The 26,636-nt window shown below is 39.2% G+C and overlaps 1 protein-coding gene and 1 long non-coding RNA gene across 4 annotated transcripts; one reads left to right on the forward strand and one right to left on the reverse strand.

Moving 5' to 3' along the window:
* Positions 1 to 4,179: 4,179 nt before the first annotated feature.
* Positions 4,180 to 23,326, reverse strand: LOC308653171. 2 transcript variants are annotated; one of them, XR_014023000.1, is made up of 4 exons: positions 23,250 to 23,326; positions 12,557 to 12,679; positions 8,217 to 8,287; positions 4,180 to 4,855 (listed from the first exon to the last, which is right to left on the reverse strand). It is a non-coding gene; the product is annotated as an uncharacterized lncRNA (long non-coding RNA). The 2 variants fall into 2 exon arrangements; XR_014023001.1 differs by lacking the exon at positions 12,557 to 12,679 and having other exon boundaries at positions 4,182 to 4,855; positions 23,250 to 23,325.
* Positions 23,327 to 23,339: 13 nt separating this feature from the next.
* STRIT1 (small transmembrane regulator of ion transport 1) lies at positions 23,340 to 26,241 on the forward strand. 2 transcript variants are annotated; one of them, XM_081301716.1, is made up of 3 exons: positions 23,340 to 23,492; positions 25,955 to 26,053; positions 26,150 to 26,241. In XM_081301716.1, exons 1-2 carry the CDS (start codon positions 23,480 to 23,482, stop codon positions 26,047 to 26,049), a joined length of 108 nt encoding a protein of 35 aa, XP_081157842.1. In that variant the 5' UTR covers positions 23,340 to 23,479; the 3' UTR covers positions 26,050 to 26,053; positions 26,150 to 26,241. The 2 variants fall into 2 exon arrangements, with proteins under 2 accessions (XP_081157842.1, XP_081157841.1); XM_081301715.1 differs by lacking the exon at positions 23,340 to 23,492 and adding an exon at positions 23,515 to 24,910.
* The last annotated feature ends 395 nt before the right edge of the window (positions 26,242 to 26,636 follow it).

A 26,636-nucleotide genomic window follows, 5' to 3' on the forward strand; every position in this document is an offset into this window, starting at 1 on the left:
ACTGGATCTCACATCAATTTTGTAAAATGATTTTGTTCTTTGTGTAAAAATGCCACAAGATTTTTACTTAAAAATTCAAGCAACTCAAAAATTCATGAAGACTGAAACACTGAATTAGAAAAGAAAGATAGGTTACGTTAACTAAAATATAAAGTATGAAATAAACATCAAGTAATACATACCCCTGTGCTTTAGAAATATGGCTCACAAAATCTAGTTATACAACTATTAAATTTCATTCTTGTGAAGCACACCCAAATAAATTTTATAGATGACCTCAAATTTCCATATTGATTATTAATTTTTGATTCTTCTAGTTCTTATTTTTTTAAAAAGGAAATATTGTCTTATTTTAATACCAGTTTCTTTGGGTCATTAATATTATTAACTAATTGTTATTAAGCATCCATGGGTGGAATGTTTTGTCAGACACAGAGACAAGACGTGGGGGCAGAGCTGGGAGGAAGGACATCATTAAGTGTCCCCACTTTTTGGATACACAGCTAGATTACATTTTGTGACCCTCCTTGGCCTAGATACTGACATCGGCCAATGAAAGGTGAGAAGAAATGATCTGTGCCACTTCAGGGAAAGCCCAAATGTCCCCAGGAACTTCTCCGAAGGGGCCTTTTCTTGCTTTGCCTTATAGGGAGAACTAGTAGAAGATCTTTTTCTTTTTAAAAATATTTATGTTTGCAAGGTAAGAAGAGCCTTACATATATCTATCTATCTATCTATCTATCTATCTATCTATCTATCTATCTTGGCATCAGGGATTGAACCTAGGACATTTAACCTCTGAGCCACATCTCCAGCCCTTTTTATTGTTTATTTAGGGTCTCACTAAGTTGCTGAGGCTGGCTTTGAAGTTGCATCCTCCTGCCTCAGCCTCCTGAGCTGCTGGTATTAGAGGTATGTGTCACCCAGTGGAAGATCGTGAAGCCCTAGGGCCGAGCATGGTCATCGGACGTAGCAGTCATCAAGTAAAGATGCCACTAGACCTCCTACTGTCTTCCTGGGGGCAAAATTTTCCCTGGTTGAGGACCACTGGCCTAATACAGTGATATTTCAGGTTTTGTAAAGTTTTACACTGAGCCCCTACTTTTATTTTATGTAATAAATCTCTGGAAAACCTTTGAAATTCAAATATCTGAAAGTCGAAGACATGTACATGCTCTAAGGAAATTTGTTATACAAGAGAACTAAGCAGATTAAAATTTTAATTACTGTTATTTTTACTAACATTCTGAAGATGTTGTTGCAGCAATTTTTATGTTTTTAAACTTTGTTTTTACTTTTCAAAACTGGACCCTAGCTTGAAAAGCTTAAGTTCAGCAAAATGTAGGCTGAGCTAAAGTCACCATTTCCGGCCTGTGGAGCGGCTCTGTGCAACAACTTAAAAAGACTGGTGTGTTTTTTTTTTTTAATATTTATTTTTTAGTTATTGGCGGACACAACATCTTTGTTTGTATGTGGTGCTGAGAATCAAACCCGGGCCGCACGCATGCCAGGTGAGCGCGCTACCGCTTGAGCCACATCCCCAGCCCCAAGACTGGTGTTTTTTTGTTCCTGTAATAAGTACACTGCAGTTTTCCATTATCTGCTCTTTTTTTTTTTTTAAATACGAAAAAAAAAATCCTAAAACAATTAATGAATACTTGTACATAGACAAGATGGTAACCACTAGAGTGAGACTAGCAGCATTTGAAGTTTCTATTGAGGGAGTTGTAAGATAAGTGTTTGCCTGTGGAGTATAAATGTCTGGTTTTGCTTTGCCCCTCCTGGGCCTTACCCCACTTCCACTACGCTGAGGTTCTCCCTGCTCCATTCCTTCCCACGTTTCCATCTCAACCTCCCGACCAGGCAGTACAGGTCGGACTATTTATCTGGCTTCAACATTGGCATCCTCTGGTCTCAGCTCCTGGTGTCTGGTCTTCCTCACCAGACCCGTGTCCTGTCCTGGGTGAGCACTTGCCTGGGTGGACCCTTCATGGCCCTCGGCAGGGAACATCATTACAGAGAGTGGGCTGGATGTCACACAAAGACAATGGAGGCCAAGTCGTTGCTTTTTCAGGACTTTGCAATACAGTGGTGCAGGCAGATGCCAACCTAGATAATAAAACAATTCTATGAAAGGAAGGAGACATTGAGTGACTCTAAGTTCAAACTGGAAACACCGTGGTTGGAAGGTATTAAACCCAAGTGCGTTCCAGTAGAAATGGCTTAGAGAACATTCCGATCTGAGCAAGCCATGTATATCTGATAGAAGATCCTTTTTAAAATCTACCCACAGGCATCATCTCTCCTAGTCATACCTATGACTGAAGCACAAAAGAATGTTGTAGATTAAAACTCTTCTCTCTGTACCTGGAGGAATGGTTAGTTGTGTTGAATTGGTGGATTCAGTCCTTGGTTAAATCATCTTCTGATATTAGAAGAACAGTGATTAAAAAATCAAAGACCCTTGGGTTAGACTATCTGGTTTAGGATTCCAAATCTGCCATGTACCTTTTGGAATTTAATTTAATCTCCTTTGCCTCAGTTTTCTTATTGACAGAATTGAGATAAGAACCCCTATTTGATAGAATACTATGAAATTTAAAGGAGTTAATGAACGTCGTGTACCTAAAAGAATGCCTGGCTCTAGAAAGCTCTTGATGATTGTTATTTCTCACTAATATTTGTTCATGATACCTTGTAGAATTAATTCATTCTTTTGAGCATTTTACTGTGGGCCTTGATGATTCTATTCTTTTTTTTTAAAAGAGAGGGGGGGAGAGAGAGAGAGAGAGAGAGAGAGAGAATTTTAATATTTATTTTTTAGTTTTCAGGGGACACAACATCTTTGTTGGTATGTGGTGCTGAGGATCGAACCCGGGCCGCACGCATGCCAGGCGAGCGCGCTACCACTTAAGCCACATCCCCATCCCTGATTCTATTCTTTATGACACTCACTTTCATAATTATGACCCTGGGCTTGTGAAGTAACTCAGTCCCAATAAATCCCTGCTCCTTTTTGTTTCTGACATTACCATGTTATTAGATTTCTGCTGTGACCTCTGATTTCTAGAGAAGCCCACACCCTGGAAATCATTCTGTGGCTCTGAAGCAGGAAGAGCTTTGGATGCACTCTTTCTTTTCCTTATAAAAATATATCCTCTGTTATTCCAGACCCTAGGTGCTCCTTTTGTTTCCTTTCTATGCTATCAAAGGAGTTTTTCCTAAAACTTTTAGTAACTATCAATGCACATCACACAAAACACCAAACATCTCCCAAATTCCTCTGGTGCTTAACACTTTTCTCCTATTTTTTCCCCTGAACATAGACAGTTTTGATTTGGTTTGAAGAAAACAAAATGCCCAGAATCTTATCACTTAGGTTACGAGCCTTAAAACAACCACAGACTCGTGGCTACCACAATCACACTACAGCCGTTGTCATCTGGAGGGCAACAGCCTCGAGCCCTGGCAGTGGGCGTACTTCAGAAGGAAGTGGGCAGCATGTGCCTTGTGGAAAGAACTACACTTTAGGAAACTGTTTTGGGAAAAAGGGGGCAGTATTTAGGAATTTGGATTATTTATCTCAGCAACAAGATTACTATGGAAGGCTCAAGCTTTTGAAGGGTTAACACAGAAAATAAGGACTACCTGTTCTTCATCTCTAGCGACTCCTAAAGAGAGGGCCCAAAACAGCATGAGGTAATTCAGTTAGGTACGAAGGGGAACATCCAGATGGTGAAAGTGGAACAGGGAAAGGAACTCTCAGAGGAATACCTTAGCATCTGGAAGAATCTTGAAGCAGGATGATCCTTCTCCTGGCACGCTTTCTACATCTGCCATCTGTAAAACACACTGTATTTTTGTGAATGTGAAATAACACCTACATTCCTCATTATGAACCTTGAATGTCCTATGTTACTCATGCTCATGGGAGTGTGTTTTGTGTGTATTTCATATACATTTCCTACGCTGCCAACCAACTGTGGGTTGAAAATACTTTACAGAATGGTACTGAGCATGTGCAGATGTTTTCCTTGGGATTATCATTTAAAAAACACAGCAGAACAACTGTTCACACATCACTGATGTAGACTTATGTTGGGGTTTTTAGCCCCCTGTTCCCTCCTGACCTGCAGGAGAGATTGGGGGAGCATGCCCCGACCAGGACAAACCAAGAAAGGTAAAGGTCGACTGGCCGCCAGCACCCAGCCCTCCATTGAGGGAGGACAATTATTCGCCAGGGAGAACAGTCAAAGCAGGATCTTGTTTATTGAGAAAACACACTCAGCTAATATAATGTATTATATTAGCCAATCAGGGTAAAGGTCAGCAGGGTGGGGAGAATTTACATCTACACCCATCCTACAGGCAGTAATGGAAGACTGAGCTGTCCCTGAGGGCAGAAGGGTTCTGAGCCTATCCTAGAGGTGGTCTGATTTCCATCACATCCCACAGCAATGCCTTCTGGCTAATCTCTAAGTGCTATTTTAGCCACATGTGGCCCCAGGGCTGGGAAGTGGGTAGCAGCCAGCAAGTTAACTTTCCTCTTTTCTGATGCAACATGACTTAAACAGTATAGGCAAACTGGAGATGACTTAGAGTACCCAGAAGGGTGTGTGAGGCCATTTTGCATGTGAAGAGCCTGGGATTTGTGGGTCTGGAGGTCCTGGATGCTTATTATAGGACGGCTGTATACTCTCTGTACTTTGTTCTCTCTAGTGGTTCTGGTGATACAGTCTTAGGAGGTGGAAGGAGAGTAGGCTTCAGAATTGGCATAGCTGGCGGGCATCTCTGTTGCACTGTTTTGAATCTGAGACCCACCGCTTGCTTATTGTGTCTGAGACTTGGTCTTCTGCTATAAAACAGGATGATTAGGGAATAGGTCAACCAACGTATTTGTGTCACAAATACAATGCTAGCACATAGGAGTTACTATGTACATATTAGTACATTTGTACACAGGCATTTAAATATATACACATACATACATGTGCACACATTAAATAAAAATACTTTATACACTATGCCCTAATGTGGGACACAAAACTCCCTGAACAGATACATATGCATATAATAGGGATAACCCTTCGTTCTATAAGAAGTTTCTCAGTGTGGTTTGTTCAAAGGAAAATATCAAATGGAAATTCAAAAATTCAAATAATTTTTCAGTCAAAGAGAAAACAAAAATTAAAATGTCAAAATATCCAGGAAATACTACTAATTAAAACATTACATGTCCAAACATATGGGATACAACTAACACTGTGTTCAGAGGAAACATAACCTTAAATGTTTTCATGGATAAGCAAGAAAAATGAAAATAAATGAATCAAGGACCAATTTAAAAATGTAGACAAAGAACAAGCTTAAGAAAAATCAAATGAAATAACTGATAAAAATAAAAGCAAAAACTAATGAAATACAAACAACAAAACTATAAAAATAAAGAGTAAATTCAAGAGCTGGTTCCTTGGAAAACTAGTAAAAAGGAGAAAAGCACAATTACATAAAATAATAAAGATGAGAATGAGGAAATGACCACAGATACTGAAGGAATGGAAATAATTGACTTTAGTTCAAATTAATACTGAGATGAAATGGAATAATTTATTAGGAAAAGATAAATTGCTAAAACCATTCCCAGAAGAGAAAGGCCATTTATGATATCGAGAGATAATTGACTATGGAAGAGAGTGATTAATGGTTTCTTAATGAAAGTGTTCTTCTGGGAACATTAGGTGAAGTGATTGTAAACAGGAGGGGGGATCAGACAAAAGGAGGTAAAATTACCATCTATAGATAATGATTGCATATGCCACAACCCAAGAGAATCAATGGAAAAATTTCCACTATTAGCAAATTTCACAAGTTGTCTGTATGCAAAATTCATAGAAAAAGTATGTAGGTGAAAACATATCTACAAAAACATACAAAATATTTTAACTGGGAGGGTGTAATTAAAAAATGTGCAAAGTTCCATGAAGAAGGTTCTATCATGTGACCCAGAATGCAGATGAAGTCTTGTCTAAATGGAAAGGATGCACTGTTCCTGGGAGACAGACTGAAGATCACCACCTTCCCCCACCTCTAGACCAGTCCCTATATCCACAGCCAGTCAAGAAAAAAAAAAAATGACAGAAATCTTTATTTAGTTATTTTTGGTATGAAGTAAAGTTATTTGAAATTTCAAAAGGAAAATTGAGAATTTCAGAGTAGCTAAAATGAATTCTGAAAACAAAAGCAATGAAAGGCAGCAAGACATGCAGACTTTAAAACATATTATAAAGCTTGGTTATCTAAAATGCACTGTGACTAGGGCAGGAACAGGCAGATCATTCATTGGTTGAAAGCTAGCAAGCCAAAAAGAAGTGAATTTGGTTTTATGTCTTGATAGGAGCGCAGCTCACAGAGGTGTTATATGTGTTGCTGAAACTCAGGGAAAGCTCAGGCCTGATTTATGTATTTCATTGCATGTAAAGTTTATCTTGGAAGAAAAATGCATAAAAAAACCTGAAACTTTAGTCTAGTGGTAGGTATACTAAAGTATTTGAAGAGAAATGTGTTGTTACCTGTTGTTAATCAGAAGATCGGAAAAATCAGAACATAAGACGGACTGATAGTGGCCAGAGAGTTGCACACATGAACACTATGTAATTATGTGAAATTATATCATCGTTGCTATATGCTTAAATATTCCCTTTTAAAGTGTTAGGAAAATGGGTTCAGATGTATAAAGAAATTTAGTATGCAGTGAAGATGACACTGTAAATTTTTAAGTTATAATCTTAGTAATGGAATGAAATGTTTTGTTTTGTTTTGTTTTTCCGGTTACAAGTTCCAGGGTCCAGAATGCAGATGAGATGGTTTAGGCATGGGGACAGAACTGCCCTGGAGGACTCTCGTGATGTGTCCTGATGGTGTGACTTCAGAGGCCCGAGGGAACCCTGGCGCCCCTCCCAAGAGAGCTCTTTGCTGGGCCAAACAAAGCCTGCCTTCCGGCAGGAGCCCTGTGGTCCAGCAAGGGGAGGGCAGGTCCTGGGAACTGCTGCCCGTGCAAAGGGCTGGGGGAATGCGGTCCTGTACAGGAGCACATGCGTGGGCCAGGTGTACCTCTGCTCCTCCGGCCTGGTGATTATTTACTCCCTTGAGTTTTTTTTTTCAATTTCCCTTTCATAGCGACAACTTTAGGAGTGAGAATAATTTATTCAAGAGTTCTGAGTTATTCACAAAGTATCATTATTTAACTATTGGTTGAATATTTTTCTGCTGTTCAACATTATATTCGTACTGCATGGAATGGGTGTGGGAAGGGGTGTTACTCTCCTGTTCTGAATGTAGCTTCAAAAATTGGGGGGCTCTTGGGGACTCACAGGAGTCCCAGCAACAGTAACCCACCCCCAGGTAGAGAGAATTGGCCTGGCTTCTCAACCTGAGGGGTACTAGCTTTGTGGTGTTGGTGTAGGGCTCTTTTTATTTGGGTGCTGGGGTGGGGAGGGATGTATTGATTTGGTATCCAAAGGGGAACACTAGAAATTCAAACAGGTGGGGATTCTCTCATTTGGAGAGCTCTCCGTGAGAGCACTAAGGAAGCAGTTTGCAGGTGTGGCCAGAGCTGAATGCATTTTTTCATCACACCTGGAATTGACCCTGTCACTCTTGATGTCAGCCTTTATATCTTGAAAAACTTACCTTTTAAATATGGAGATGCTAATGCCTCGTTTCTAAGAAAAACCTTCTTTAGCTTTCGGTTTAAATGGACTTAGTGGACAGTATTCCAGGCTTTGGAACTCTGTGCCTGCCTGAGCCCTCCTGCAGCAGGCCCTGGAAGCTGCCAGTGCGAAGGTCACCTAGCTCGGCCACTCACGTGTCATTCCTGCTGCACATTATTTCCGTGAGGTGTGAGGTATATAATTAGAAGAAGGTCAACAAATGAGCTTCTAAATGTGACTATAGAAGCAGAAAAGACTTCAGGCGAGTTTGTAAACTCCAGTGTTTAGGCAAGTGGTGTTTGGGAAGGATCTGAGGCTGGTGAGGACTGGACCCTGTCCCTGATTCCAGCAGCCCCCATTCCCCCTTAGGAGCCCACACTCAGGGCTGTGATGTGGCTGAGAGGTGGCACACTGGCTTAGCATGCACGAGTTCCCTCACAACCAAAATAAAACAAGACTCCCAAACCAACCGCACACAGAGCCCACAAGGATTAGAAAGCTCCTTACCTCTAAAGCTCAGGAGCGACAGGCTCTGCAGAGCATCGCACACTCCCCAAGGTGGGCATTGCATCTCCATCCTGCAGACACAGAAATGGAGGCAGAGACAGTTGTCATGTTAATTTATACATTTTTCAAATGGACAACTTGATGCTCAGCAAATATGAGGACATGTGTCGACCATCTTACTGAATTCCTTAACAACTGAAGGAAGAAGTAAGATGTCATCAGCAGGTCAAAGTGCACTCAAGAGCCAAGCTCAGGGGCGAATGCCTGTAATCCAGGAGGATTGAAGGTTCAAGTCCAGCCTGAGCAACTTGGCAATATCCTACTCAAAATTAAAAATTATAAAAGGGCTGGGTATGTAGTGAGGTGCCTTTGGGTCCAATCCCCAGTAACACACACTCACACACTCACATACACACACATTCACACACTCACACTCATGCATATTCACACACACTCACACTCACACAAACACACACACTCTCATACCCACACTTACACTCACACATACCCACACCCACACTCAAACATATACACTCACACATACACACACTCACACACACACTCATACACACTCTCACACATATACACGCACAGCATTTAGGAAGCAAGGATAGTTATTAGGATGAGATTGCTGAGCTGAATATAAAATAGGTTAGCATCCAGCAGGCCATGAATATTAGGGGTTGTTTCATTTAAAAATTTTTTAATTAACACCTATTAATTGTACATATTAATGAGGTTCAGTGTGATATTTCTAACATAGGGAGAGTGCATTGGTCAAATCCAGCACCCTCCCTTGCCCACACACACCTTCCCAACATCTGGTAATCACTATTCTACTTTTAGAAAAGTTGATGTTTTTAGCTTCCACATATAAGAGAACATGCAGTACCTATCTTTCTGTGTATGGCTTACTTCCCTTAACATGATGACCATCCATTTGCTGCAAAGGGTGGGATTTCATTCTTCTTTATGGCTGAATACTACTCCATTGTGTATACGTACCACATTTCTTTGTCCTTTGTCTGTTGATGGACAAGGATTCCTAGGCCAATTCTGAATCTTAGAAGTTGTGAATGGGGCTGCAATAACATGGCCGTGCAGGTGTCCCTTTGCATGCTGACTACATTTCCTCTGAATATACATGAAGAAGTGAGATAGCTGGGTCATGGGGTGGGTCTGTTGTTTTTGAGGAATCTCCATGTTCTTCTCCATGAGGCTGTACTAATCGACATCCCCACTACCAATGTTTAAGAGCTTTTCTTCACACCCTTGCTAGCATTTGCTATTTTTTTTTTATAATAGCCATTGAACTGGGGTGTGGTGTTGTCTCAGTGTGGTTTTGATTTGCATTTCCCCGATTGCTAACAATATTGAGCATATTTTCATATATTTGTTGACCATTTGTATTTCTCCTTTTGATCTGTCTTTTTTAATATTTATTTTTAAAATTTTAGGTGGACACAATATATTTTATGTTTATGTGGTGCTGAGGATTGAACCCAGTGCGTCTTGCATGCTAGGCAAGCACTCTACCCCAAAGCCACAACCCCAGCCCCATAAACTATTCTTTTTTTGTTTGTTTGTTTGTTTTTGGTACCAGGAATTGTACTGAGCCACATCCCCAGCCCTATTTTGTAGTTTATTTGAAGATAGGGTCTCAACTGAGTTGCTTAGTGCCTCCTCACAGTTGCTGAGGCTGGCTTGGAACTCACAGTTCTCCTGTCTCAGCCTCCCCAAGCCGCTGGGATTACAGGCATGTGCCACTGCACCCGAATTGTCCTTTTGAAAAGTAGCTATTCAGGTCATCTGCACATTTCAAAATTGGATTGCTTAGTTTTTTAAAGTTTTTAAAGTTCTTTTTATATTCTGGATGTTAAGTCTCTGTCAGAGAGCTGCGAATATTTTCTCCCGTTCTGTAGGTTGCATCTTTGGCTGTTGATTGTTTCCTTTCCTGTGCAGGAATTTTTTTTTTCAGTTTGATGCCATCTTATTTGTCAATTTTTGCTTTTGTTTCCTGTGTTTTTTGGGTCCTATCCAGAATAATCATTGCCCGTAACAAGGCCTTGAATTAGAAACTTCATTTTCAATCTACCGTTTTTGAAAGTATCAATGGCTCTTGGCAGTTATAAGATTGAAAATGATTTTTGATAACATATTTTTTATCTTTTTTTGTTGATGCCATTGTTACTGGAGCTGTTAAGAATATTTTATATGCCATGACAATCTTGGGATACATTTCTGATAAATTTTATGATTTTAGTACTTCCAGAGTAGATCATTCTTGTCTGTTTTTTTTTTTTGAAAAAGATTTAATTCTTCATAAAAATCAGTTCTGAATTTAATTTTAAATGTAAATTTATACAATGACATTTCAATATTTTTCTCCAGCATTTGTATCTTATGGAGATTGCACAAGAAATTTCATGATTTGTATGTATTTCAAAACATCTGTTTATTCATTCTGTTGTTTTGTCATAAGGAAAAATCAATTGTAAAATGATCTAAATCATTCATACTTGGCTTATCCAAAGCTTCATGTGATAATAGTATTATTTTCCACCAACATGATAATATTGAAATACAAGCCTTATTTTTAAGACTGTGGATATTTGTCCTGCAAAGCTGGGTAGGTTTTGAACCTGGAGAGTCCAGAGTCCACACTTTCCTGCTGAGATTTACTCCCAAGCACCAGCGGCTCCTGGGCTGGGATCCCTGCTGCCACTGCTTCAGGTCCCAGCTGGCTCCACTCCTCTGCTTCTCCTGCGCTCTGGACTGTCCAGGGCACTGGCCTGCCTGTGGGGCTGCTGTCTTGTGCCTGCTGTTCACAGTGCCCATAGCCCAAGCCTGTCCAGGCAGGCTGCAGCCAGCGTCCCAGTGTCACATGCTGCCCCCTGGGAGGTTGCCTCTGTCAGGAGCCTCTCCAATTTCCCACTGAATTGAACTTACGAAACAGGTTCAAGGGTAACATTAGTAAGAATTTCCACACACTGAGAACAGAGCATTCAAGCAGGCAGGGGGCTCTTCTCAGCCAGGGACCTGCCTGACTACATGTCGCAGGTCCATGAAGCTGGCCCTGTAAAGACCCTTGGGGCTCTGGGAGTGCACCAGACTTCATGATTTTCTTCATCAGTTCTCTCTCCTCTTCATTTTCCATGCTGTACAAGCTCCATTCTGGTGCATTGGTGCAGGAGCTAATATTTAACATTTGGGCAGATGAGGGTAAGTATACTAGATCAAGAAGGAACAGTCTGTACAAGTCAGAAGATGCTGATAACACAGAGGCCAAGAAAAGAGAGAGTTTCAAAAAGGAAGTAACCAAAGGAGTCAAGAAAAGCCAAGAGGTCTAGTGGCAACAGGACTGAGAAACTTCCATTGACTTTAGCAACACAGAGGTCAGGGGATCTTGGATCTTAGGAACCTTAGAGATGAGCTGTTTTGATGGAGAAATGCAGGCTGAATCAAAACCGAGCTGAGGAGTGAGTGGGGGTCCTGGCAGGAGGATTTGTAGACTCAGTCCCTCTCAGGTGAGCCTCAGAATGGCCAGGGAGCCTTTGTGTATGTCATTTCCGCTTCCTCTCTGTTCCTGCCATTGAGGCTCACCAACAGCAAGCTCCAGGCTTCGAACCCCCTGTGTGCCCGGCTGGTGCTGAGCACTGGTAGGGGCTCATCTCTAATTCTCTTACAACAGCGTGCTAGTCCCTGTCTTCCAAATGGAGAGGGACTCCGAGTGCCTATGTGACTTCCTTAAGTGCCATGGCTATCACCACAGCTGACGTGCTGACTTCTGCAGTGAGTGGCACTTTCTTTGGCATGCCAGGAGGAGACCCTGGGGAAGAAGGCCACTTAGCCTGTATGGAGTCGCCTCTTATCTTCATCAGTCTCAGTACATTTCACATTTTGAACACAGATTGAATAGACCTTGCACAATGTATTCTAGTGTCATTTGTTAAATCTCTTGAGACTTTGAACACAGATTTCTCCATACAACACCTCAGTCAGCAGAAGTTTGTAGAACAGGGAACTTGATCGTGAATAAAGAAAATCCCTCAAACAGAAGACTTCTTTGAAGAAGTTATAACCAGTACTTTGTAAATTCTTTTCAAAATAAGAGAATGAACATAACACTTCCCAACTCATTCTATGAGGGCACTCTTACCCCAATATCAAAACCAAAGATGTTAAAAAAAATGGAAAAAGAACACAGACTGATCTCTCTTGTGCACAGAAATGGAAAAGTCATCATGGAACAGGAGAAAATAATTGCAGACCAAATTAAAAATCTAGTATTCAGCATATACAAAAACTCCCACAACTCAACAATAAAAAGGCAAGCTTACTTGGAAAAGGGCAAGGGATTTGAATGAACATTCATCCAAAGAAGATATACAGGAGTCCAATACAGGCATGAAATCATGTTCAACATCATTTGTCATTAGGGAAATGAAAGCACATCCAGGTTGCTATAATAAAAAAGACAGACAGTAACAAATGCGGATTAAACTTCTTTGCTCTACAGAGCAGGAGAGAAACTGGAACTCTCACAGAGAGCTGGCACCTCGAAAACAGGCTAGAAAAGTTGCTCAGAAAAGTTAGCATACGTTCACCTTATGGCTCAGCAGTTCCATTCCGAGGTGTCTGTCTGCATGAGGGAACAGAGACAGAAGTTCAAAGAAAAATGACATGAATGCTTATAGTAACTTGCTCCCTCATAGCCAGCAGACACACAGAACAATCCAAACATCTGTGAACTGAGGAATGAGTAAACAAATGTGGCATCTCCTCATCATGGGGATAAGTACTAATACTCAGCCATAAAAAGGAATGAAGTACTAATTCACAACATGGTTTAACTTTGAAAATATGTGCTAAACAAAAGGACCCTTATTGTATAGTGCTATTCCATTTATATGAACTATCCAGAACAGGTCAATCTATAGAGGCAAAAGTAGATCTGTGGTCACTCGGGGCTGGGGGAGATGAGAACAGGGACTGACTGGGAAAGGGATGAGGTTACTTTGGAAAGTGAAGAAATATACTGGGATTAGATGGTGGTGATGGTCACACAAACTTGTGAATGTACAAAATCCACCGAACTGTGTGTGTACTACAAAACAGCGAATTTTGTGATGTGTGAATTATATCTCAAATTTTTTTAAGTAAATTAATTCTTAAAATAACAAAAGACCAATTTTGATTTGTTGATATTATCAATTTTCTTTTCTTTATTTCATGAGTTTGCTTTCTAACATTTATTGACTTCTCTCTTTTGCTTACTTTATGCCTACTTTGCTTTCTCTTTTCCAGGGTCTTATGGTTGACATTAAGTTTATTGATTTAAGATTTTCCTTCTTTTTAATGTAGGAATTTATAGCCATAAGTTTCCTTCTCATCATTGTTTTTGCTAGATCATATGAATTTTGTATGTTGTCCTTTCATTTTCATTCATTTCAATTATTTTCTAGTTTCTCTAACCAGTTCCTTGACCCATGGGTTATTTGGACATGTTGTTATTTTATTTCCATGTATTTGAGAATTTCCTGATTTTTCTGTTAAAGAATGTATAATCTGCTGCTGTTGGGGTACTGTTCAAGAGATGTCTGCTAGATAGATGTAGCTTGTTTCTGTGTTATTCGAGACTCCTATTGCCTGCATGCTATCCTGTTGTTCTAGCCATTATTGAAAGTAGGATATTAAGGTCTGTAAGAACTATTGTTGAATTGTGTATTTTGCCCTACAACTTAGTTCATTTTGCTTGATTGTATTTTGTGCTATGCTGGTAAGTGTGTGTATATATACTTATCATCCCTTTATCATTATCAAATGTACTTCATTTTCTCTAGTATCAATTTTTGTCTTAAATCTATTTTATCTGATATTAACAGTTACTCCATCTTTAGTTGAAGTGTGGTTTGCATGACATACCTTTTTATATCCTTTTACTTTTAAACTATTTGTGTCTTTAAATCTAAACTATTTGTTACAGATAGCACATAGTTGGATTGCTTTTTAAAAATCCATCCGTCTACTTCCATCTTGTGTTTGGAATGGCCAATCTATTCAAATTTAATGTGATAACTTACAGAGTGGGATTTGCATTTCCAATTTGATTGATGTTCTTCTATTTGATTTTTGTTCCTCTATACCTCTGTTACCATGTTCTGTTGTATTAGTAGATATTTTCTAATGTATCATTTTAATTATCTTATAGTTTATTTTACTATAGTTTTTGAGTTTCTTTCTTAACAGTTACTCTGGGGATGACATTGAATGTCCTAATTTATAACCATCTAATTTGGATGAATACCAACTTAATTCCAGTAGTGTGCAACAACTCTGTTTCTATAGAGCTCCACTTACACCCTCACTTTTTTATTGTTATTGTCATATGAGTTGCATCATTACACATCGTGTGCCACCATTGTTGGTCTATAATTATTGCAGTCCTCTTTTCAATCAGATAAACAAACAAACAAAAAAATAATTCCAAACAAAAATACATTTATACTGTATTTTAAATTTATCTGTGTAGTCACCCACAGAGAAGTTATTTGTATTTTCCTGTGGATTGAATTTTCTCTCTGGTATTCTTTCATTTACCCTGAAGAGACTTGCTTTTCTATTACTTATGAGCAACACATTGTTTCAATTTTTGTGTATCTGTGAATGTCTTAATTTTCCATTTATGTTTTTTAAATAGTTTTGCTTGTTAAGACATTCTTAGTTATAACATTGTTCTTTGAATGTCATTCCACTACCTCTTGGGCTCCATTCTTCTCTTAAGAAATTGGCTGTTAATCTTATTAAGGCTTCTTTGCATGTAATGAATCGCTTCTCTTTTGCTTCTTTCAAGGTTCTTTTTGTCTTTGGCTTTTTGACAGTTTGAATATGATGTGTCTGGGTATAGGTCTCTTTGAGTTTATCCTATTGGAATTAATTGAGCTTTTTGGCTATGTTCATTAATATTATTCACAAATTTGGGGGAGTCTGGGGCTATTATTTCTTCAAATATTCTTACTTTGCCTGTTTTTCTCCTCCTTCTCCATTTCCTTTTATTCTTATTCTTGGATTCCCATTATGCATATGTTTATATGCTTGAGGATCTGTAACAGATCTCAAGGTTCAATGAATTTTTCTTCACCTGTTTCTTTCTGTTCCTTGGATAAGATAAACCCAATCAAACTGTCCTCAAATTCTCTGGTTCTTTCTTCTGCTTGCTCAAATCTAAGCAGAATTTGTCATTTAAGTCATTGTACCCTTCAACTTCAGGATTTCTGTTTTCTCTTTTCAAAATAATTTCTGTCTCACTACTGATATTCTTTATTTGATAAGACAATATTCTCATACTTTTCTTTAGTTATTTGGTAAGATTTAAAGTAACTGATTTAAAATCTTTGTCAGTTTAATTTATGGGTTTCATCAGAAACATTCCCCAACTTATGATTTTTTGACCTCATGATGGTGTGGAAGTAAGATGTATTTTGAGTTTTGAATGGGATCCTTTCCTGGGATAACAGTGTGCAGTATAATACCTTCTCATGATGCTGGGCAACCACAGCTCCCAGTCCGCCATGCAATCACGAGGGTAAAGTATCAGTGTTCTGAATGTACCGTGTCATCTGTGTGTTGGGATATTGCACCTGTGTTTTCACATCCCCTCATGTCTACAAAATGCTCACTGTGTGTCTTGTTTTGAGTGAGAAGAGGAAGGCAATTATTCTTGAGTTGAAATTCAAAATAATTGCCCAGTATGAAAGTATCAAGGCAGAAATGGCCTAGTTAGGACTTTCACAATCAAGAATCTTGATCATCTTAAAGGATGAGAAGCTTGTCAGCAATGCTGTGAAACTGTCACTTAAATATTGCCTTTAAGAAGAAAAGAGATGGCCTAATTGATGATATGATAAAAATGAGTTCTTCCTTGAATGGAAGACCAGATACAGACGTACATAACACTTAGCCTAAGGATGATTCAAATGAAGGCAAGGAATATTTTCAACACACTACCAGAGCATACCAGTATTCTAATACACACGCAAATGTTTTTTTTTTTTTTTTTAATTTTTTAAATTTCAAGACAGATCTCACTAAGTTACCCAGGTTGGCCTCCCATTTGCAACCTTCCTGCTTCAGCCTCTTGAGTTGCTGAGATTACAACCATGCACTGCCACACCTGGTAGACATAGAGTTCTAACATCACATTAATAGTGTGCTTGAGCCTTTATATTTTTATTTATTTGAGAGAGAGAGAGAGAGAGAAAGAGAGAGAGAGAGAGAGAGAGAGAGAGAGAGAGAATTTATATATATATATATATATATATATATATATATATATATATATATATATATATATTTTTTTTTAGTTTTTGGCGGACACAACATCTTTGTTTGTATGTGGTGCTGAGGATCGAACCCGGGCCGCACGCATGCCAGGCGAGCGTGCTACCGTTTGAGCCACATCCCCAGCCCACATGCAAATGTTTATAACAATTCATGAATAGTTCAAATGCTTCAAAAGTCACCATAATTTTTATAATATGAAGGTCAGTGGTAAGATAGCAAGTGTTGTTATTGAAGATGCTGAAGCTTTTAAGCAAGAGCTGCATAGGATAATGAGGATGAGAAAAATCTGCCAGAATAAACATTCTATGCTGACGAAACAAGCTTTTACTGGGATCATACGCCAGAACATCCACCCATCCATCAAGAATCCAAGGTAATGTTGGTTTTCAGGGCATTCAAAGACCATGTGATAATGCTTTTAGGTGGAGAAGTTGCTGGGGTCAAAGTAAAGCCTTTCACAGTTAGTTTCTTGGAGAATTCTAAAGTATATAAAGTTGTGAGAAATCACATGTTTTTGGTTTATTATCACCATAACAAGAAAGCCTAGATGAGGTCAGCAAATTTTGAAGGCTAGCTTTTGAACTGTTTTATTCTACAGGCAACGGAATATTGTAGACAAAACAATATGTCGCTCAAGCTTCCTCTGATTTTAGACAGTGCTCCAGGGTATTCACATCCTACCAGTCACATGTATTTCAATATAAGGGCTGTGTATTTGCCACAGAATACAGTCACACTCATTAGTCCAAGACACAATAGTTTTGGTTCATTGTACGGCACATGCTATCATATATATGCCAAATGTTTGTGCAAGTTATTGAAGCCACTGAATCTAGCCAGAGGTTCTGAGAGCTTTGGAAAAGGTTTAATATTCTGAATCTTATCCAGAACATAACTGCAGCATAGGAAGAAATCACACAGTCATTCATGAATGGCATTTGGAAGAAAGTTTTGAAGGCATCTGTGAACACATTCAATGGCTTTACCAAAGATTTTTCTGTTGACAAAATGGTACGTAACAAGGCATCAGTGATTGGGAAACAGATTGAACTGAACACTGATGAAGAGAATATTCATGAGCTTTTTTGGTACTGTGGCTGAAGAGCTTTCTAACAAGGGGCTGATCAAACTGGAGGAATAAAGTAGTAAAGAAATTGAGGCAGAGAAAGAAAAATATATATCCAAGAACGTTCACAACAAAGAAACTGGTGGAGGCGTTTGCTACTACTAGCAATGATATATGAATGTTAAAAAAATGGCACCAATTAATAGAAGTTCCTTGGATTAGACAAAAGGGAATGAAGGGAAAGGAGAGGGATGGGAATAGGAAAGATAGCGGAGAGAGTCAGACATAACTTTCCTATGTTCATATATGAATACACCACCACATCATGTTCAAGCACCAGAATGGGTTCCTAATTAGAATAAGTTATACTCCATGTATGCCCAAATACACTCTCCTGTCATGTATATATAAAAAGAACAAATAAAAAAAGAAAGAAAGTGGCAAATGGCACCAATTATGAGAGATCCTTCTGAGCTGACAGGCAGACAGGTTGATACAGGAGACTCTTTTGTTTGCTACTGAGAAATTCATAATGCAAATCAGAAACAAACTGTAAAGTCAAGATGACATTTTCCTGAGGAACACTATGGTTGCCAACCTATCAAGTGTGAATGTCCCAGTGCCTTCTTTCAGTTATTCCCAAGCCTCATCAGAAGACAGCCAAGTGGATAGCCCTGTTGCAGTAGCATCTCTATCATTCAGCGTCAAACATTTTTCAGGACCTGTGTGCTTTTTGTTATGATAATGGTGAGCACCCATATGACCATTCTCTTTTTCATTTTCAGTATGGTATCCAATAATCACATGAGATAGTGAATGCTTCATTATAAAATAGCCTTTGTGGTAGATGAACAAACCATGGGCCAATAGAAACACTCTGAGAATGTTTCAAGTAGGCTAGGCTGAGCTATGATGTTTGGAAGGTTAGATGTATCAAATGCGTTTTTGACTAATGATATTTTTAATTTACAATGAGTTTGTTGGGACATAATCCCACTGCAAGTTGAGGAGTAGCTGTGATTTTGATTACTTCTTCCTACTGGTATATGGACCATATATTTTTTTTTGTTCATTTGCATGTCTCATAACTTGTAGTTGAAAACTGGTGTTATGGTTTAGATGTGAGGTGTCCCCCCCAAATCCCACATGTGAGACAATGTGAGAAGGTTCAGAGGAGAAAGGATTGGGTTGTGAGAGCCTTGACCCAATCAGTGAATTAATTACCTGATTAGAATAATTGAGTAGTAATTGAAGGCAAGTAGGGTGTGGCTGGAGGAGGTGGAGCATTGTGGGTGTGGCTTTGGGGTATATCCTTGTATCTGGTGAGTGGAGTCTCTCTTCCTCCTGATCACCATGTGGCTGCTTCCCCCTGCTATACTCTTCTGCCATGATGAGCCCCAAAGGAATGTAGCCAGGTTTCTATGGACTAAGACCTCTAAAACCATAAGCCCCAAATAAACTTTTCCTCCTAAAATTGTTATGGTCAGATATTTCAGTCACCCCAGCAAAAAAGCTGACTAAAACAACTGGGTTTGAATTATATAATTTTCCAACTCTTGAAATCAGATTCTGCCCCTCCCAAGAGTTTGTTGTTGCTGCTGTTATTGTTGTTTGTTTGCTGAGTGATTTTCTGCACTGATTTTGTGCAGTCTGTATTCTTTGTCTTTTGTGGCCATTGGTCTTTCTGCTCAGTTGGCTTAGTGGTCAACTAATGATTGAACAGACATTTCCTTAAATGCCTGGGACTATGTAGTTGCCCAGACTTTGAAAAAGGGCTTTCACTTTGTGAAAGTGTTAGAGAATGCCTTTAATGATCAAACCGACAGTTAATAAATTGCCTTACCCTGCACTTCCTCTCTCCAGCCCCAAGGTTAGCCTGAGGTGGAAGCTTAGGATCTTTTCAGGTCTTTTCTATGCATGCCCACAGGCATGGGCCCACAAACATCTGATCATACACTTGTGGCCTAAATCCTCAAGGATGTGGAGAGCCTTTCAAAGCCTCTATGAATGTCTCACTCCCTAGTTTCCCCTTAAAGCCATTTCTTAGCCCATTGTTCACTCTGTTAACCAGCAGCTGACATTCAACACTCGCCTCTAATTGTTTTCAACAAATGCTCTGAGTGGGGATAATTTTCACACTGGGTGAGCTCTGAGCTAACAATAGCCTTGCAAGGGTGGAGTCACTTGGGGGGAATAACCAGACAAGTCAAATAATGAAGATTTCCCTAGAATGAGACTTCTAAGGAGCTTTACTGTGCCTCTGGTGGGGGCCAGATCCTGGTGTTCACTGGTATTGTGGCATACAGGTTTTCAAGTCTACTGCAAAGAGCAGATGGAGAGATGGAATAAGTCAAATTAAGGCAACAAAAACTCTGCCATTCATGCTGAGATTAAGACTTTTTATTAAATAAATGTTATAAATGCTTTCCCAATTGCTGTAAACCTATGGTTAGTTTCCAGAATTCTGAGAAATTTGATTCCTAAATTGCAGTGAGCTTTCTTATTGCTTTTATTGAGAAGAGAGAGTTTTGGAGATTCTTACTTCTCTATTTCTGCTGATTTCACTCTTTTATTTGATCATCTCATGAACTACAGATTATTCTAATATAAACAATAATTAAGACTGGAAAATATTGTCACTATAAGCATACAAGATGAGGCTAGCATATAGTTAAGACTGTTTTATTACTTGTGACTTGTTTAGGTATTACGATAAGTAAATCTTTGTTTAGTGTGAAAACTGAGCTGCCATTGTAATGCCAGACTCGTGGGACCCCAATAGACCTCCAGGAGCCGAATCCGATGCAATCACACAAGAGTCTTTATTGCAAGCTCGAGCCTGGACTCACAACTGTTCCCGACGCAGCAGTCCCAGGGAGTGAGTCCTGATCCTTTGTTCAGTGAGATTTTATAGGTTTGGGGGGATACTCTGTGCGTCACAACATCACACAGCAAATCATTCCATACCAAGGGAAAATCAAACAACAACTCTTAACATTGATTAGCACATTCAATGGCGGGAACAAGATGGATAGAGGTGATTGGTTAGTACAAGAAGGGGATTCTTTTGAACTGATGGGTTTAGGCCACGAGGGGTGTACGTGCTAAACTACATGGTTTCCCAACATGTTATCAACCACCATAAACTACTGGGAAGGTCATCTGGCATCCCAGGTATTTCCCTGTCTCATGCTGATTGGAGGTTGCTAGGGGGGTTGCTATGGGTCCTCACCTAGCCTAACTGAGTCAGGGACACCTGGGCCACAGACTTCTCCTATTATTTATAGACAAACAACTTAGCAGGGTGGGTATGTACTTAGGAGTGCTCTGTGGGTTTTTCCAAGGACAAGGGTCATGCCCCTTCCTTAGGACAGGCCTTGAGGTAGAAGCTGCTGTTATTTATTTATTTTTAAAAATGGAGCTACATTAGTTTCTCACCATCTTCCGAATTCCTTGATTTAGCCACCCAGCCAGCTGGCCAGCCCCAAGCAGAGCATCTACCACAATCAGGGCCATATACTGTAATTCCAGATACAAGTGGTAAAAATATTTGAAAAGTGATAAATTCTGACTTCTGACTTATTTTGAGTAAGGAATAAAATAGTTTAATTTTTTTTAAGCTCAAGTACTCTAGAAGAATCTAATGTCACCTTGAGAATAAGGGATTTAAGAGCTAAACCTTTAAGAGAGTATGTAAAGTAGAAATAGAAAATGTTCTTAAATAGTTTGTCCTAAGAGGAAGATTAGAAATTGGTCAAATAAAGGCCCTTGGGTTTATGAGTTCAAAGTGAAACTAGTCTATTGATGAATAAAACATTTTCCTGAATAAATATTATAAAATTTTTAAAAATTTACTTATGAAATACCAAGGAAATGAGATTCTTGACTGAACCTTTTTCTGAGATCTGGGAAATTCATGTCCATTGAATTAGTTCCCCCACTTCTTTCTTTCTATAGAAAAGCTGGAAAAATAAATGATGAGGTATAAAGTAATTGATTACATTCCCAATCCCCAAATTGATAGCAATAATGTTAATAACAGTCTATTTTATATCAAAGAAGAAAGCTTAAGATAATTGAAATGGAAATGAGTGTTTAAAATGTAGAAACCTTTTAGTACATTCTATTTCTACTTATTTTAAGCAAATTATTTTACTTTAGTATGTATGTGTATTGTGATTTTGGGGGGGGGTACTTCACTATTTAAAAAAAATGTTTTCCTTATAAGATAATATGAGTATTTGTTTGAAACTATGAATGTTCAAGATGATGGGCAGCTTGAATATCCTGGGTGGATTATTTCACAAGGTAGGAATGCACCCAACATCACACTGTGGCTCAGAGTTGCATAATTATTATTATTAATCAATTAAACTGAATACATAAGAACATAATTTAAAATTGTATTAAGTGAGATCAGTGATAATTTTTCCTTCTCTATATCAATTTATGGCACTCAGTTAACCTTTTTAAAGTATATTAGTTAAGATTGAGAAAAATGCCCAAATTTTTTAGATAAGAAAGGGATTTTGTTATATGGACAATACATTATTTCTCTGCTTACCTGATACAGCCAGGAACCGTTTTTCAATGTTAAATAGGAGAGGGAAAGGGAGAGGGAGAGGTCAGAGAGAGAGAGAGAGAGAGAGAGAGAGAGAGAGAGAGAGAGAGAGAGAGATGTGTGTGGCAATTTGGCTTAAATGACACAAACATGCCAGATCTTGGCTTCACACTAATTAAGGTAGAAAAGCATACAATGTCCTTGCCTTGTGGTGGACGCTCAGTACAGCTGAAATGTCATTGCAAATACAGGAGGAGAGGGACTTTTCAGGTGCTTAAACAGGAGTTCAGAGAACCCTGGACTGACCCTGAGCATTGGTGCCAGGTGGCCATTTGTAGGGAAAGATGACTCTTGGAGTTCTGTGGGGATCTTTGATCAGGTCTCTTGCTGGAGAACCTGCTCAGTCCCAGGCTGGGTTTTGGAGATGTTAATCACCGGGTGAGAGATTTTTTTTCCAGCCAGACTCCCAAATTAAAGCCATTCCAATGAGAACCTAGAGAATAGTGCAGGTCATGTTGTATAAACCAGGTCGGACTTTGAAAAATGAAATGTCTTTTTCTTAACGTCACTAGTACAAACAACCGGCTTATGACTGCTCCCTGAAAATCTAGGCAACACCGCAGGGTCTTTGTTGCTAAGTTTCTAGTACATTTATATCAACAATTTCTGATTTTAGGATGTTCAAAGGCTAGGGCATCATTTAATTTATTTTATCTTTTGCATCTGCAATATAATAAAGAACTGTCTAGATTTCATATGGCTTTTCATTTTGCCATTATGTAATTCCCCTGTATAAGTATTTTTATTCTCATTTTAAAATTAGAGAACTCAAAGCCCGGGTTAAAGGACTTAGTTTTCATAACAGAAATAGCAGGGCTGGAATTTGAACCCATAGCTCTCCACCTCCCAAATCCTTTCTTTCTTATGTATCACCCTCCCTCCTGATGGAGTCTGTAGTTTCCAAGTCATTTTTCCTGAGTGCCCCCTTACTGAACATTTTCTTCTCATCATCTAAAGAGGATTAAAAATGTGCATGCCTCTGCGTTAGGAAGACTCAGCTTACCTAAGTGTTCCAGTCCCCGGAGCCCCCTGTTTGCTCCATAATAAAAGAATATAGCAGAAGCAAGAGTTCTGCTTTCCAATGACTTACATCACCCTGCAGACAATTGGCAGGCAGGAGAGGGGCAGCTGCCACACTCTTCAGATATCTCTCTATTTAAAGTTCAAAGAGACGCTGGATAACAATAAGGAAGAGGTAAGTGTGCCCCGCTGCGCCACTCCACAGCAGGAAGAATGGCCGGGAAAGGTAAGAGCCAAGGCACAGATTCTTTAGCAAAGAAGGATTCGGGACTTGGGTTTATTTGTGTTTCTTCGCATTTGCATTCTAAAGAACAGGGTATCTCTGCTAAAGGATCATTAGCCATTTTAATGTAGCTGCCAAAAAGGAATTCGATAGATATGCCGTTCAGAAATCATGCTTATGAGTTGTACTGAATTTTGAAAGAATCAGACAATAAAAGGAGCTTAATCTTATTCATGCTCATTTTGAAAGATAAGTTGTCAACCCCGATACTTCTCTGGATGTGAGGTCGTTGGGGTGCTGGGCCAGGGTTAAGGACAGCCAAGTTCTGTGCTGGATCCACTAATGGGCCAGGTGAATTTGGAGCAGTCGCTGGGCTTCTCCCAGCCTGCTTTCTTATTGTAAAATGAGAAAATTTGGCTTAGTCATCTCTAATAAACTCCATACCTAAATTTATTTTTTTCTGCTCTTTAAACATTTTTCATGTTTACATAATTGACTCCAATATAATAAAATAGGCTGAATATATCTGTGCTAAGATGTGTTCTTTAAAAACCTGCAGGAATTTTTGCTTTTAATGTCAACAACGACCTGGTACAATATGTTTCTTCTCGTCGTCCCCCTTTTACAGATAAGGAAACTGACACATGGCTAAGTTTAGTGTCTGTCCACAGGCACTGGAGTGGTGGCAGCAGGTCTGGGCTTGGGCAGTCTGGACCCACAGTGCAGTGCCCTTAAGAGTACCTCCAGCGGTCACCACGTGGTGTGCTCAGAGCTGGACAAAGAGAGAAGCATTTCGAAATTACTCTCTGGATTTAAAAAGAAGTTTTGCTCTTGTGCTGATAACATGAGTGTGCAGAGTATGTCGGGGCTTATGTACCCCCATTTCCAAACAGTGCTACACATAGAGGAAAAGCCAGAAATATCAGTGCTCAAAGAACACTAACGAGGGTTACATTTGAGTGCTGAAATGCATGGCAAGTTATACTGTTTTACAAGGAATAGAAAGTAATAGAATATTTACTTTTAGAGCTTTATTAAATGCAAATTTCATTAAAATATGCCTTATTAAATTTTATTAAATATACTTGCATAAAATATTTATAAGTGTTCAATTGAAAGATCAATATTAATTTTCAAGTTCTTTGAAACTGACAAAAATCCATTCTCATTTATATGAACAGTTAAACATTTACTGTTCTATATTTTCACTGTACTGGCCCCTTAACTCACGAACAGGCTCTTGTCCAAATGAGAGTCAAGGGCATCTACTGCTTTACACGTACAGCCAGAGCACACGATGGGCAAAGAGCATTCTTATTAACCGATTCACGCCTCATTCAAGGTCACAGTGAGAAGAGCAGCGAGGGAAGACCACTCTAGTCATCAGTTAAGAGAGATGCCGACCCTTGTAAAAATAGCTTGCAAGTATTAAAGTTCCTTTAAACTTCAGAGAGTTTGCTTTTATGAAAGCATGTTCTAATTTTAGAAATGTCTTGTCTCTTGATGACTTTATATTAATAGCGTTTAAAAAGCCCTTCACAGTTGGAAGTGCTGGGAGGTGTGGTGGGGGGAGCCCTTGGAGAGAACATGCCTCCCTGTAGCTAACGGCAGACCTGGCTGTGCTTTCCAGTTAAGAATTGGGAGTCCTGAACCCTGATTCTGAGCTGTCTTCCTGTGCTGTCTGAACCTTTCCACAAGGTGTACGTGCACAAGTGTTTGCTTGAATGAGCAGGATGGATGCAGTGACTATTTACAAATTGCTTTTCACCGATAAAGATACAAATAGGAGGGGCCAGAGAAATATGATAGTCAAAACATCTTCCCTTCGTGAGTTGTTGGGTTATTGCTGCCTAGAGATTCCAGTTCAGTGCTGGTTGTTATAATGAACAAGTTTAAAGAAATAGTCTCTTTTCTTCATTTGAAAATGATTATGTAAGGTATGCTCTTTTCCTTTCCCTGTGGAATATAAAGCCAGTCATTGAGACCAAGAACAATCCTCCAACACTTCTCCACATTATGATTTCCAGTTTTGTGGGAACCACCTCCGAGTTACAGCGGGTGGTGGTTGGGTAAGCAGCCCTCTAGGTGTCATTGCACAAATGACAGATGTGTTCTGTGTACACTAAACCCACGGGGCCTGGAGTTGACAAAGCCTAGCATGCATTGTACCATTTGACCCTTACCACTCCAGGAGGTAGGTATCACACATCTTGTCACCTAGACCTTCAAGTAGGGAAGTTCCAGCTGAGAGCTGCCCAAGGTCACACACTATAAAAGGACAGCCTTTGGTATTCCCAGGGGCTGGGGCTGACCCACAGGCATCCTTAATACAGAAGAAAGAATACCTATCTATGCACGGGATGCTAGGGAGTGAATTTTCCCTTCACATTACCATACACTTATTCTCTTGATCAGAAGATTTAACACCAAAACGACTTAACTAATCATTTTCCTTTATTTTTAAGCGGAGTCCACGTTACAGCACTTTCTGGTCCCCATTCTTCTCCTGATCGGCTGGATTGTGGGCTGCATCATAGTGATTTATGTTGTCTTCTCTTAGGCAGGTGAGGGTTTTAACAATTGAATAGGTTTGTTTATTCATAGCATATATTGCTTCAGAAATATTCTCTATTTTCCTAATGGAACTTTTTGTCATTTAGGCAAGAAGACCTCAGACTGACATCTTTTAGAAGACTTCAGAAAGATGTGAATTGGACTGATTAATAAATGTGTCTCTTGTTTAAAAAAAAAACTGCAGTGTTCAGCATCACTTTATTAGTTTGGAACATTAGCTGGTGCTTTGGTTCATAAACATCTCTTCAGGAACTTATTTAAAATCATTGGTTAAAAAAAGATTATAAGAAAACATGGGTGAATTTCTCTATATCCAGAGAGTAGGCAAACTCCTAACCATACATAAGCAATGGGGAAAAAATTGATAAATTTAATTAAATATGTTGCCCCCCCCAAAAAAAAATATGGGAGAATGAACTGAAAAGAAGAACAGACCATTCATAGAAAACCAAGTGTAAAGTTGAACTTGGCTCTTAATCTCTTGCTGATAACAAGAAAAATGAAATTAAAACTACTATTGAGGAGCCATTATTCACTTACCAGGTATAAAAAAATAAAGATGCTTACATATCG

The sequence above is a fragment of the Spermophilus citellus genome (assembly GCF_964194105.1).
Source record: "Spermophilus citellus genome assembly, chromosome: 7".
Classification (NCBI taxonomy): domain Eukaryota; kingdom Metazoa; phylum Chordata; class Mammalia; order Rodentia; family Sciuridae; genus Spermophilus; species Spermophilus citellus.